This window comes from Panthera tigris, chromosome C1, assembly GCF_018350195.1.
Source record: "Panthera tigris isolate Pti1 chromosome C1, P.tigris_Pti1_mat1.1, whole genome shotgun sequence".
In the NCBI taxonomy this organism is placed as follows: domain Eukaryota; kingdom Metazoa; phylum Chordata; class Mammalia; order Carnivora; family Felidae; genus Panthera; species Panthera tigris.
The window spans coordinates 36,500,259-36,512,674 of record NC_056667.1 but is presented as its reverse complement, the minus strand read 5'-3'; the positions used below and the strand labels follow the sequence as shown (position 1 = coordinate 36,512,674).

Sequence of the window (12,416 nt, the reverse complement as noted above, 5' to 3'; positions counted from 1 at the left end):
CTTAATCGACTGAGCCACCCAGGCACCCCTGTAAGCTATCTTTTAAATAAATTTTTTAAATGAGATAGAATATCTATTCTATTTAATATTTATTTACCATTTCTGGGACTGTTTGTTTCTTTGTGTAGATCAAAGTTTCCATTTAGCATTTTATTTTTCCTGAACTATCTTTAATATTTCTTGTAGAATCCAAGTCTGCTGACAATGAATTCTGTTTTGTTTGTTTAAAACATCCTTATTTTGTTTTCATTTAAGGATATTTTCATTTGATACAGAATTTAAGGATAAACATCTCTTTCTTTCAACACTTTATTTTTTAGAGAGAGAGAACATGTGAGTGGGGGAGCAGGGAGAGGGGCAGAGGAAGAGAGAAAATATCAAGCAGGCTCCACAGTCAGTGCAAAGCCCGATGTGGGGCTCAATCCCACAACCCTGGGGTCATGACCTGAGCTGAAACCAACTGAGCCACCAGGCGCCCCTTTCAAAGCTTTAAAGATGATTTTTCTTAGAAGTGGGTAGTAATTCTTACCATTGTGCCTCTGTATGTAATGCATGTTTTCTTTTTGAGATTTTCACTTTATCACTGGTTTTCAACAATTTGAGAATAGGTGACTTGGTGTGATTTCCTTTCTGTTTATACTGATTAGAGTCTGTTGAGCTTCTGGGAACTATGAATTTATAATTTTCATTAAATTTGTAAAATTTCAACCATTATTGTTTCCATTTTTTTTCTGTTCCAAAACATCTACTTAAGTTTTTTCATTTATAACATTCCTTCAAATAAAATAATATGGTATTCCCCACCACCCCCCAAAATTTGTTTTTCTCTCTTTCTTCCCATCTCTCACTTTCTCTCTCTTCTGACCATGTGATGTTGTCTCAGTTTACTTTTTCCTTGTTCATTTATTTTTAGTGTTTTTTTTCCTCATGTGCTTCAGTTTTTATAGTTTCAGTTACTGGGTCTTGAAGAGCATACCAGTACACATACACTTTTTTTTCTTCACTGTATAATCTTGTGTCAGTCTTGTCCAGTGAAGTTTAAATTTCAGATATTACACTTATAAGCTCCAGAAATTCTATTTGATTTATTTTATATGTTGCACTTCTCTCATTATGTTCATTTCCCTTAAATTCTTGGGCATATTTGTAGCTCTTTCAAAGTCCTTGTCTACTATTTTCTCATCTTATCATCATGTGTCTGTTTTTATTGACTATCTTTCTCCTGGTCACATTTGCCTGTTTTTGTGCATGTCTAGCAATTTTTTATTGAATGCTTGGTATTGCAAAATTTACATTGTTGAATGCTAGATTTTGTTGTCTTCTTTTAAAATGTCTTGGACTTTGTTCCAGCAGGCAGTCAGGTTTTTTGTGAATCAGTCTAATCCTTTCAAGGCTCCTTTTTAAGATGTGGTATAGCCTATCTTCAGTATCCTCTTTCTAGGGCTAGCTTTAGCCCTACTGCTGAAGCGTCCACTTCCGGAGTCAATGCTCCAGGTGTTCAACAAGTTTAATAGGAATTCCCCACATTAGCTCGCCAAAACTCAAACAACTCCCAGCCCTCTGTTAACTTTGGGAATTAGTCAATTTATAGGTACCCAGTAGTTCTTTGCCTGGCTACACAGAGTGTTGCCCTATTCAATTGCAGCTTAATATTCAGCAACAGACTCAAGAATCCTCTAGGCAGAATTCTGGAGCTTTTTCTCTGGGTAATTCCTCCTATGATAAAACTAATAACACATTACTAACCATTCACTGAAATCTGAGTGATGAGTTTGGAAATGTTCCCTGTAAAACTTCAGCTTTCCTATATGTTTGAATTTTAATGAGCTGTTTGAAAATAATCAGATTACGTACAACAAATACAATCCCACTATTTTTAAAGGTATTTTGTGAGATTATACATCACCATGAAATGGGTTCTAAGTCAGAAATGGCTGGGAAATGCTGGCCGTCCCTGTAGCTAGGACAACAGGTTGAAAGAGCTTCTAGGTTCAAGTGGCCCTTTGCCCCATTTTTGCAAACATAATCCTTCAGATTCTCAGAAGCTCCACTGCCATATTTTCATCTATGAAGCTTTCTGTAGCCTTGCTGGCTATACTGAGTATCAATTACTTCTGAAGCACAAGGTACTCATTTTTGCCATGGTTCACTTTCTATCCATATATAACTATCTGCATATTGTCTTTTTCATTTGCAACCAGAGGTTGCAAACTAGTGAGCCAAAGCCAGCCCATAGATGTGTGTTATTTGGCCTAATGCTTTTAAGAAGTTAGTTGTCCACATTTAAAAATTGGGAGATGGGGACAGGAAAAAATAAAAAATTGGGAGAGCTAACATAAAACTTGGATTTCTGGCTCCTTACCAAGTGGTCTGGCAACACTGGCTGTGTATTCCCACATAGCAACAGCTTATGCAGTTGGAGCAGTTTTCCAACATCTACAGCGCCAGCTTCCCTCAGCACTCAGGTGGTTCAATTTGCAATGCCTAGACCTCTGCTGTCTAATATGGTAACCACTAGACACACGTGGCAATTTGAACATAAATTAATTCAAATTTAATTGCAATTAAATAAATTTAGAGGCACCTGGGTGGCTCAGTTGGTTGGGCATCTGACTTTGGTTCAGGTCTGATTTCACCGTTCGGGGGTTCGAGCCCCATGTTGGGCTCTGTGCTGACAGCTCAGAGCCTGGAGCCTGCTTCGGATTCTGTGTCTCCCTCTCTCTCTGTTCCTCCCCTGCTCATGCTCTCTCTCTCTCAAAAATATTAAAAAGAAATTAAAAAAAATAATAATAAATTTAAAACCTCAATACCTCAACCACATTTCAAGTGTTCAGTAGCCATCTATGGCTAGTGGCTACCATATTGGACAATACAGAATAGATACCAGTTGCCCCAATAATGTCCTTAATAACAAAAGGATCCAGTTTGAAATCACATGTTGCACTCAATTGTCTTGTCTCTTTAGTTTCCTTTTATCTGGAGCAGTTCTTCAGTTTTTCCTTGACTTTTACCATCTTGATACAAATGAGGATTACTTTGTACGATGTCTAGTTTTATAGAATGTCCCTCAGTTTTATTTATCTGGTTAGATTCAGCTTATCTATTTTTTGCAGGAATCAGTGATGCTGTGTTCTTCTCATTGCTGCCTACAGCCATGTGTCTCCTTAGTGGGGATACCAGCTTTCATTTAAGCTACAGTTTGTACATTCTCCTTTTGTAATATGTATCACCTTCCTTACCTTTTTTTTTTTTTTTTTTTTTAGGTTTATTTATTCATTTTGAAAGGGAGAGAGCACACATGCAGGTGGGGGAAGAGCAGAAAGAGAGGAGAGAGAATCCCAGGCAGGCTGTTTGGCTCATGACCTAAGCCAAAGTCAGACACTTAACTATCTGAGCCACCCAGGTGCCCCCCTCACCTAACCTTTAATTGATTCACTTATTTTTATTAGCTTGGATTCCTGTATTATTTTATTCAATTGAGTTACAACCCAGTACTATCATTATATATTTTGATGCTCAAATTGTTCTGGATTTGGCTAGTTGCTTTTGTGTACTTGACACGTCCCTATTGTTCTTTGAGCATTTCCTTCTTTCTGGAACAAACAAATGTCTTGTACTTTCCCAACTCTGGAATCACCCATTCCTCCAAGGAACCCTGGTTCCTTTTATTGGGGAATAAAGCCCTCTTTGTGGGCTGAGCTAAAGAAATATATATCCCCTACATGTTTATACACTGGCATCTGTATTTACTTACATTGAAATCTGTATTTATTTAGATCACAAATACCTCAACACTGTTCAATTCCTTCTGGTTTCTTCCTATTTGTAACTCATTCTCTGCTAGCACTTATTACCTTCAATATACTAACTTACTAGATGTCTTCTACTCATATGTATGTAACCAATTTCCCATTGCCAGCACTGCCTACCCAGGTGCCCTTTTTTCATCCTTCTTGGAATCCACTACCTTTCCCCTCACAAACTTATTATCTCCTCACTCCTTTTTAAAATATGTGTGTATGTATGTTATTTCTTAAGTAGGCTCCATGCTCAGCGTGGAGCCCAATGCAGGGCTTGAACTCATGACCCTGAAATCAAGACCCAAGCTGAGATCGAGAGTCAGATGCTTAACTGATTAGGCCACCCAGGGGCCCCATAATTTGTGTATTTTAAAAAAGCAACCTTGTTGAATACTGAGACCAAAAACTGTCAAAAGACGCTTGTAAGAGAGAATTTCACATGGACTCAGCATTCGATGAAATTGAGCCATCCCTGTTCATGTTAACTGTGATAATGGCATCAAGGTAAATTTTGTATCATTAAGAGATGCATACTTGCTAGGCGATGGGTACACGGGAGTTGATTATTGTTCTACCTAGTCTTATGTTTGAAATTTTCAAATTAAATTTAAAAAAAGGACAAGATGCAGCAGGTCTGCAGATCACTGGCCTTTATTAAGAGGAATCACTGCTAATTACATAGAAGCTACCTGCCTAGCTAAAATCCATGAGGTTCACATGAACTTACAGTTACACAAATAAACAAATGGCATGGTCAAAACCATAAGAAAGTATCCTGATGACCAGGTCATGAAGGCTGGGGTGAAGTCTGCACATTTATTTCAAGCTGTTAAAGAGTTTGTGGGCCACCTACATGGGGGAAAGAAAAGGATGTCATCAAACGGCAGCTTTAATATCCTGGCTTACAAGGTCCTTCATGACCTGGAACAATACTGCTTCTTGTCTCTCCACAGCGTTCCATACACCCACACCCCTCTTGAGCCCTAGTGAACTCCCTAGTTACTTGAATACTATCTCCCTTCTACCTGGAACTCTTTCCCACTTTTTTCATCCTTTATTTTTCCTTTAGAACTTAAGTTTACATGTAATTTCTTGTAAGCCTTCTCTAAACAAACTCCTATCCCCACACAAATGTGTCTCTCCTCTGTCTTCCCCACAGAAACTTATACGTCCCATATCACAGTGTTTATTAACTCAACAAATGTTTATATATAATATCTACTATATGCCAGGTACTGTTCTAGATGCTGAGTAAGCTACAATGGTAAACCAGGTAATACCTCTGTCTCTTAAGGAACTTACACAATGACAGAATTATAAAATACATGTAAGATTAACTTCTGATAGGAATGCTCTGAGGAAAATAAAAAGGCAGGGAGGGCTAGCAGCTTTAAACAGGAGGATCAGTGAAGGCCATCCTGAAAAGGCTACACCCAAGAGAGTTTACTACTCTACTTGTCTTCTATGCTGGCTCAATTTGGTGAAGGAAAGGACCATGCCTATCTCATCCCCAGATCTCAGCCCAGTGCTTGGCTCATAAAAGTATTTAAATAATATACAATTTACCATTTTAACTATTTTTTTTTAAAGTCATGGAGCTTGAAATCACAACCCCCGAGACCAAGAGTTGCACACTCCACTGAATGAGCCAGCCAAGCACCCCCATTTTAATGATTTTTAACTCTACATTTCTGTGGCCTTAAGTAATTTACTGTCTAGCAATTATCAATCTCCAATTTTTTTTTCAATTTCCCAAACTGAAACTATGTACCTATTAAGGAATTCCCCATTTCCCCCGACAACCACCATTCTACTTTCTGTCTATGAATTTGACTACTCTAGGTACCTAGTAAGTGGAATGACCTATTTGTCTTTTTGTGATAGGTTTATTTTACTTAGCATGTCTTCAAGGTTCATATATGTTGTAGCATGTCAGAGTTTCTTTCCTTTTTAGGACTGAACAATTTCATTGTATGCATATACCACAATGGACATTTGGGCTGCATCTACCTTTTAGCTACTATGAGTGCTGTGACCATTCATGTACTAATCTGTTTGAGTCCTTGAACAGTCTCAATTCTTTAGGGTATACAACCAGAAGTGGAACTGCTAGATCATATGGTAGAATTTACATTTTTGAGTAAAGTACGTGATTTCTTTTTACTGTCAAATAATATCCCATTATACAGATATATTACATTTTATTTATCTATGTATCAGTTGATATATATCGTTTCTACTTTCTGCCTATTATGAATAACGCTTCTGTGAGTATTTGCGTACAACCTTTTATATAGACATGTTTTCATTTCTCTTGAGTATATAGGTAGGAGTGGAATTACTGGGTCATATTAACTCTAACTTTTTGAAGAACTGCCAGACCATTTATCTATAGGGCTATACCAATCTATATCCCCATTACTAGTGTATGAGGTTTCCAATTTCTCCACATTTCACCAACACCAATCTATTTCTTTCATGATATGGAGAATTACAGACACATATTTTATATATAAATTTTGCTTCTTTCCACTAAAATTATGTTGAAAAAGAAATGCCTCTATTCATATTTTATATGTAAATGTATCTATGATGTCATTTTTATTTAAAAATCTGATAGTATATACAAGAAAACATGGTTATCTCTAGCCAGTATGATTTCAGTTAGATTTTTATGTATTCATAAAATACCTTCCTTGATTATCACAATGTGTTTAATGGGGGTACATGTGTACATTTGTGTATTTCCAGTGTATATTACAGAATTAAAACACAAATATTGGATTGTTGAAGCATAAAATTAGTTGAATGGAGATCATTAACTTTTTCATGGGGGCAAATGTCATTTATTTTCTCCTTTTTACTTTTTGACCCCCTTCACCCATTTCTCCCTATCTTTTTGATTATAGCCATCCTAGTAGGTATGAACTGGTATCTCATGGTTTTGATCTGTATTTCTCTGAGGGGTAAAAGTATTAAGCACCTTTTCATATGCTTATTAACCAATCAGTTTTAATGTAACCAATCATATCCAACTTTTGCCTCCTCTGTAATTTATTTAAAATACCTTACTCTTACATGTAAAAGAGTCAAATACAAATTTTAAAAATTTTAAAAAAAAGTAAGGGGCACCTGGATGGCTCAGTCTGTTGAGTGCCTGACTCTTGATTTTGGCTCATGATCTCCTGCCTGGGATTCTGTCTCTCTCTGCCCCCTCCCCCCACCCTTCTCTCTCTCTGAATAAATAAACTTAAAAATAAACAAATAAATAAAAAGAAAGAAAACTTTTTGGACCAACTGCTATGTATAAGACAGACTGAAGGATATAAATTATTATTTAAAAAAATTTTTTTTAATGTTTATTTTTGAGAGAGAGACTGCGCGCATGCGCGCACATACACCCATGCATGCACACATGCACTGAGTGGAAGAGGGGCAGAGAGAGAAGGGGACAGAGGATCTGAAGCGGGCTCTGTGCCAACAGCAGAGAGCCCGATACAGGGCTCAAACTCACGAACCATGAGATCATGACATGAGCCAAAGCTGACGCTTAAGTGATTGAGCTACCCAGGCGCCCCAAGGATATCAATTATTCTAAAATAGCCTGTTACTTAAAGATACAAAATCCAGCTTTCTTACTGGATTCCCAATCCAAGTTGGGACATCATTTCTCTTCTTTAAGCCTCAGCTTCTTATCTGCAAAATGGGGATAACGACCCCTTATCTCCAGTGAAAACAGAATTAGATAAGACTATTTATGTAAAGTGCTCAGAACTGGACCTGACATATATTGGGCCAATAAGTAAATGCTTATTGACGGAACTGTCCTAGGATGGAAAGGCTGTCAGCACCAAGTCTGCCTGGCCACTATAAGTTTCCCCCTTCCTGACTTTAGGATGACTTACACAATGGTCCCTTGCATGCAGGAAGTCAAAGAGCTCCTCTGTGCAATCCTCCTCTGTCTTTGACCTGGAGGATACGCGCTCATCACAGAGCTCTAGCCGCTCCCGAGCCTTTACACATTTCTCCAGCTGCTCGCATTGCTCTCTCACCGTTGTTAGAGGATCCTGAAGGAGAAACACAGAGGGAACCAAAATGGGGTTATAGGAGGAGACCCACAACCATCCGCTTTGATTAATACAACCACCAAACCAAGGTGCTGCCTCTGAATTACCGTGCAGAAGGCCAGCTGGCAGAGCCACACTGCCTCCAGAAATGGCAGAATGGGGTCTCCCATTCAATTCTGATGCTAAGTAGTAGGGGAAAGTTTCACATTCCTGCCTTCCAAGGTTGCCAGTATGCACTGAAAGCCTCAGTCCTATCTGAAAAACAAGGTGGTAAAGGAAACCTAGCCAAACTTGAAGTAGATCTATAGGAGGCCTTACTTGTTAACATAGCATTTTGGGATATGTAATGTCTGTGAATTTGAATTCTCCTCATCTGACAGCCAGGCCTATGCAACCCCAGCTGTCCAGCTAGATAGGCAATGTTAACATGGAGAAGGACTATATAAGAAGAGTTCCTTCCAGAATTCTTTATTAAACCATAAATAGCAGGTAATTGAGTACTAGGTCCTCAACATGCTGCTCTGCTCCCTGACGCCATGACTAAAGCCCCAAACCCAGAAAAGACTGTTTCCCAGGCCCACACCACCCCCCAAACACTCCACAGCACAGGAAGGATTAAAGGCCTTTTCCACTTCCATCTTTTCCAAGGTGTCAAGTAAAGACGCCTTAAAATGCCCTTAAGAGTTTCACGAAGCTCAAACTTTCTTTTACTGAGGTAGTTCCAAACCTGAGACGGCTCTTACCACTAATTCCTCCTCCTCCTCTTCCTCCTAAAAAAGGAAAACAAAATTAATGTCAGCAGCAATTTAGGAAATACATATTCCCAATCATACCGATTGTTGTAATTACTGAGGATAAGCATTGTATTAATTGTGTTTTTTTAAATTTTCTATATTTTATGATGCTTTGACATTGTAGGGCATTGCTACGTTACTAATCCAGGAGAGAAAGCCCCTCCCAGGGCTGGCTAATTTCTATGCAGCAACTTGCTTTACGGACACATCTTTCATATATAAACCAACCAATCCAAAACCCTTATTACCAACTACCTCCTTTATCTAACTCTCCTACACTAAACCTGTTATTGTCCCTGCCCTAATCACCTTAGAGTCAAGTACCAAACAACTGGAGACCACCTCTATAGCCCAGAACCCAAGGAAATTATTCAAACTATCTAATCCTAACCTTGCCAGAGCTTGACTATCTTGCCTCACCCATTCTTTCCCTCAGAAACCAAAAGTCTGGTTTCCCTTGCTCTCTCCGCTGGTCCAGGCACTTTCCCATATGGCCCTGGGTGGTGTGGCCTTCCCCCCTTCTCTTGGAACCCATACAAACTCTTCTTTCAAAAACAGTTGTCTCCATGCCTGTAACCTTACCATACCTAATTAAAACAAACCCTGAGTACATTGCAACAAGGACACACTATCTCACTTTAATTAGCAACAACCTAAAGTGTGCAGGACACTCTAAAGCCTCTAAAGTACTTATCTGTAATCTGATTAATCACAACAGCCCCTTAAAGGGCTCCCAGTTTAGAAATAACAAACACTAATTAGACATTTTTTAAGTGAGCTCTACACCCAGTGGGGCTTAAACTCACCACCCCAAGATTTAAAAAAAAGTCGCATGCTCTACAGCCTGAGCCAGGCAGACACCCCTAATTAGACATTTTCTGATACAGATTCAAGCTGATGTTCACATGGAACCTATATAACTTAAAGTATTTTGTTTGGAATTCTGGTTTGTTTGGTCCTACTAGCACCAAAAATAGCTTAATTTCATCCTTACATCCCAAATGAAATTAGGAGGAAAACATTTTTTCTAGACACTGAACTTGAACTGGGAATATGAAAATGGCCAAACCTAAACTCTTCTATAGCCAATGCTTTCCAGTTACTGCATTTGGCTTGCTGAACCCTCAGGACTCTAAGTAAACTATCAGTGTTAAGTGCATCAAAAGTCTAGAGTAGTCCATTCACAAACTTGGAACCACGCCCTAACCTATTTACTTCTGATTCAGGGACACAGCCTCAAATTTACAAATAATGTAAACTTTTACAAATAATGTAAAAGATTCCCTGTGGGAGCATCAGCATAGGCTTAAATCTCAGGCATAGCAGAGTCTGAACTGCAGTATCTCAACCTGTCTAAATTAAGGTGTTTGCCTTCCTGTGAATGCACATGTCCACATTTGGGGAAGGGAAAGAAAAGGTATATACGAAGATATTAAAAAAAAAAAAAAACCCACAACAAATTAGCTTAGCAATCCTTCATTATGTTTTCAAAATTCCAACACAATTGGCTTCATTCTAATGAAAGCTGGGAAGGGTAAGGCAGGTTCAACCCAGGCTATTTATTCTCACAATTAGCAAAGATCTCTTCTAAACATGAAGATGATTTTTAGGATGTCAAATTCCAGTTTTTCATTAAGGTTTCTTAACCTTGCTCTTTAAAAAAAATTCATACTGAAAAAGTTTTTCCAGGGGCACCTGGGTGACTCAGTCGGTTGAACATCCCAACTCTTGGTTTCAGCTCAGGTCATGATCTCACTGTTTTTGGGCTTGAGCCTCACGACAGGCTCTGTGCTGACAGTGCAGAGCCTGCTTGGGATTCTCTCTCTCCCTCTTTCTCTGCCCCTCCCCAGCTCACTCACTTATTCTCTCAAAAACAAAAACAAGGAGCACCTGGGTGGCTCAGTCGGTTAAGCGGCCGACTTTGGCTCAGGTCATGATCTCGCGGTCCGTGAGTTCGAGCCCCGCGTCGGGCTCTGTGCTGACAGCTCAGAACCTGGAGCCTGTTTCAGATTCTGTGTCCCCCTCTCTCTCTGACCCTCCCCCGTTCATGCTCTGTCTCTCTCTGTCTCAAAAATAAATGAACGTTAAAAAAAAAAATTAAAAAAAAACAAAAACAAAAAAAACAAAAAAATCCTCCCACCCACCAAATTGAAATCCTAACCTGCCGGAGTTAGAAACCTGAAATCTGTATCCCAGAAGCAAGACCTTTGTATCGTTTCCCTATTAGCAATGCTACTACGTTGACCATTTTGATGATTTTGTAGCAGAAGTATCACAGCATGTTTTGGAAAAACAAATCCAAATACAAGTCTGAAAATGGGACTACTTCATATAAAATTTCCAGTCAATGACAAAAACCAAGGTCACACTAGATAAAAAGATTTATTGTCCAAAAGGTATAGATAGGTTCTTCATAAAAGACCTCAGTTTTCATAATTAAAACAAAAAAAAACAAAAAACAAAAAAACTGACTACTTTCTTTTTCTCATCTGCTGCTGTGGTGAGCTCTACTGAACTTTCTGGTATACTTCCTGCTGAACTTCCTGAGGCAAGCTCCATTTCTTTCTGGTCCTCTTTCTGAAAATAAGACTAAGAAAAATCATGGGATCAACTAGTTTCCAACTACTCTGAACCCATAAACCCAGAACAGCTGCCCAGAAGTGACTAGAGAACAAAGCAAAGGATAGGAAATGTGGCTGAAAACCAAAAGTTAGCTGGCTTCTCTAAAGCTGTACAGCACTGTGGCTAAGTCTTGGCTCTGGAACCATGTGGCTTGGGTTCAATTCCTCGCTCCATGATTTCTTAGGTGTGGTCCTTAGAAAAGATGTGTAACCTCTCTATGCTAGCTTCCTCACCTGTAAAATGACAACAGGAATAGTACCTAATACTTACCTCATAGGACTATGGGGTGGCTTAAAGGAATGAGTACATATAAAGAACTTGGAATGGAACAGTAAGCTGTCAATAAATTATTACTAGGTTGGAATTCTTCCTCTGGGAAAGAGCTCCCTCTTCCATCCTCACAGAATTATACTGCACACTCCTACACCGTCCCCAAATATACCTCCCACTCCCACCAAAGAAAAAGAAACCCCTTCTTCACAGAAACTAGCATAAGGCCAGATCTCCGGAACCTCAACAGAAGATGTAGCAGGATTCCTGACCTGAGCGGAGGGAAGCGCTAGGGTTGGTCTGCTTGCTCCCTGACCTTGTCAAACCAGGATCTCAGAACACCTGATTGACTAAAAACACAGATACTATTTTTACAAAAGTTTAGGCGACACAGCATTTTCGCTCTCGTTAAACCGTCACCGCTTTCACAAGATGGGGAAACCAAGGTCCAGAGAAAAGCTAGTCATCTACTAGCCCAAGATGAATCGACGAATTCTGGGGGCTGGGTCGAGGGAACCAGTAAATCCCGACCGTGCAAACTCCAGGGGCGAATCCAAGGCCAACAGGGCCCCGCGTGTATTTTGGCGGGCTTGGTCTTGAGCCTCAGGGCAGTGAAGAGGCCCGAGTCGGTCGCCTTGCCTTACCTCTTTGGGATCTCCGGACCCAGTCAGCATCTTTCGCTCGTCCTCCAGCCCCATGTTCCGCTACGGTCCTGAATTCAACACCAGCAGCAACAGCGGCACCTATTCCACTTCAGGATCAAGAAGGACTTGTAAGGGTCACTCAGCGGATATCCGGCGATCTGGCCGGAAGTGCGGCAGACTCGTCGTAGTCGCGAACACACGCTCGGATTGGCATATACT

The 12,416-nt window shown here is 39.7% G+C and overlaps 1 protein-coding gene across 2 annotated transcripts; it reads right to left on the bottom strand.

Moving 5' to 3' along the window:
• Window positions 1–4,433: 4,433 nt before the first annotated feature.
• LOC102972429 (cytochrome b-c1 complex subunit 6, mitochondrial) lies at window positions 4,434–12,396 on the bottom strand. Of its 2 annotated transcripts, XM_042996991.1 has the most exons (5): window positions 12,198–12,263; window positions 8,611–8,637; window positions 7,975–8,122; window positions 7,706–7,867; window positions 4,434–4,649 (listed from the first exon to the last, which is right to left on the bottom strand). In XM_042996991.1, exons 3-5 carry the CDS (start codon window positions 8,035–8,037, stop codon window positions 4,617–4,619), a joined length of 258 nt encoding a protein of 85 aa, XP_042852925.1. In that variant the 5' UTR covers window positions 8,038–8,122; window positions 8,611–8,637; window positions 12,198–12,263; the 3' UTR covers window positions 4,434–4,616. The 2 variants fall into 2 exon arrangements, with proteins under 2 accessions (XP_042852925.1, XP_007077318.1); XM_007077256.2 differs by lacking the exon at window positions 7,975–8,122 and having other exon boundaries at window positions 12,198–12,396.
• Between the last annotated feature and the right edge of the window lie 20 nt (window positions 12,397–12,416).

Bases quoted from the DNA above. Each gene is read 5' to 3' on its own strand.
- LOC102972429 (XM_007077256.2), bottom strand. From the start codon at position 12,251: ATGGGGCTGGAGGACGAGCGAAAGATGCTGACTGGGTCCGGAGATCCC. The intron at 7,868-8,610 runs GTAAGAGCCGTC...TTTCTCCTTCAG, and splicing joins AGGAGGAGGAGGAATTAGTG to GATCCTCTAACAACGGTGAG. The intron at 4,650-7,705 runs GTAAGTCATCCT...TCCCCCATGTAG, and splicing joins TGCATGCAAGGGACCATTGT to GTGGCCCACAAACTCTTTAA.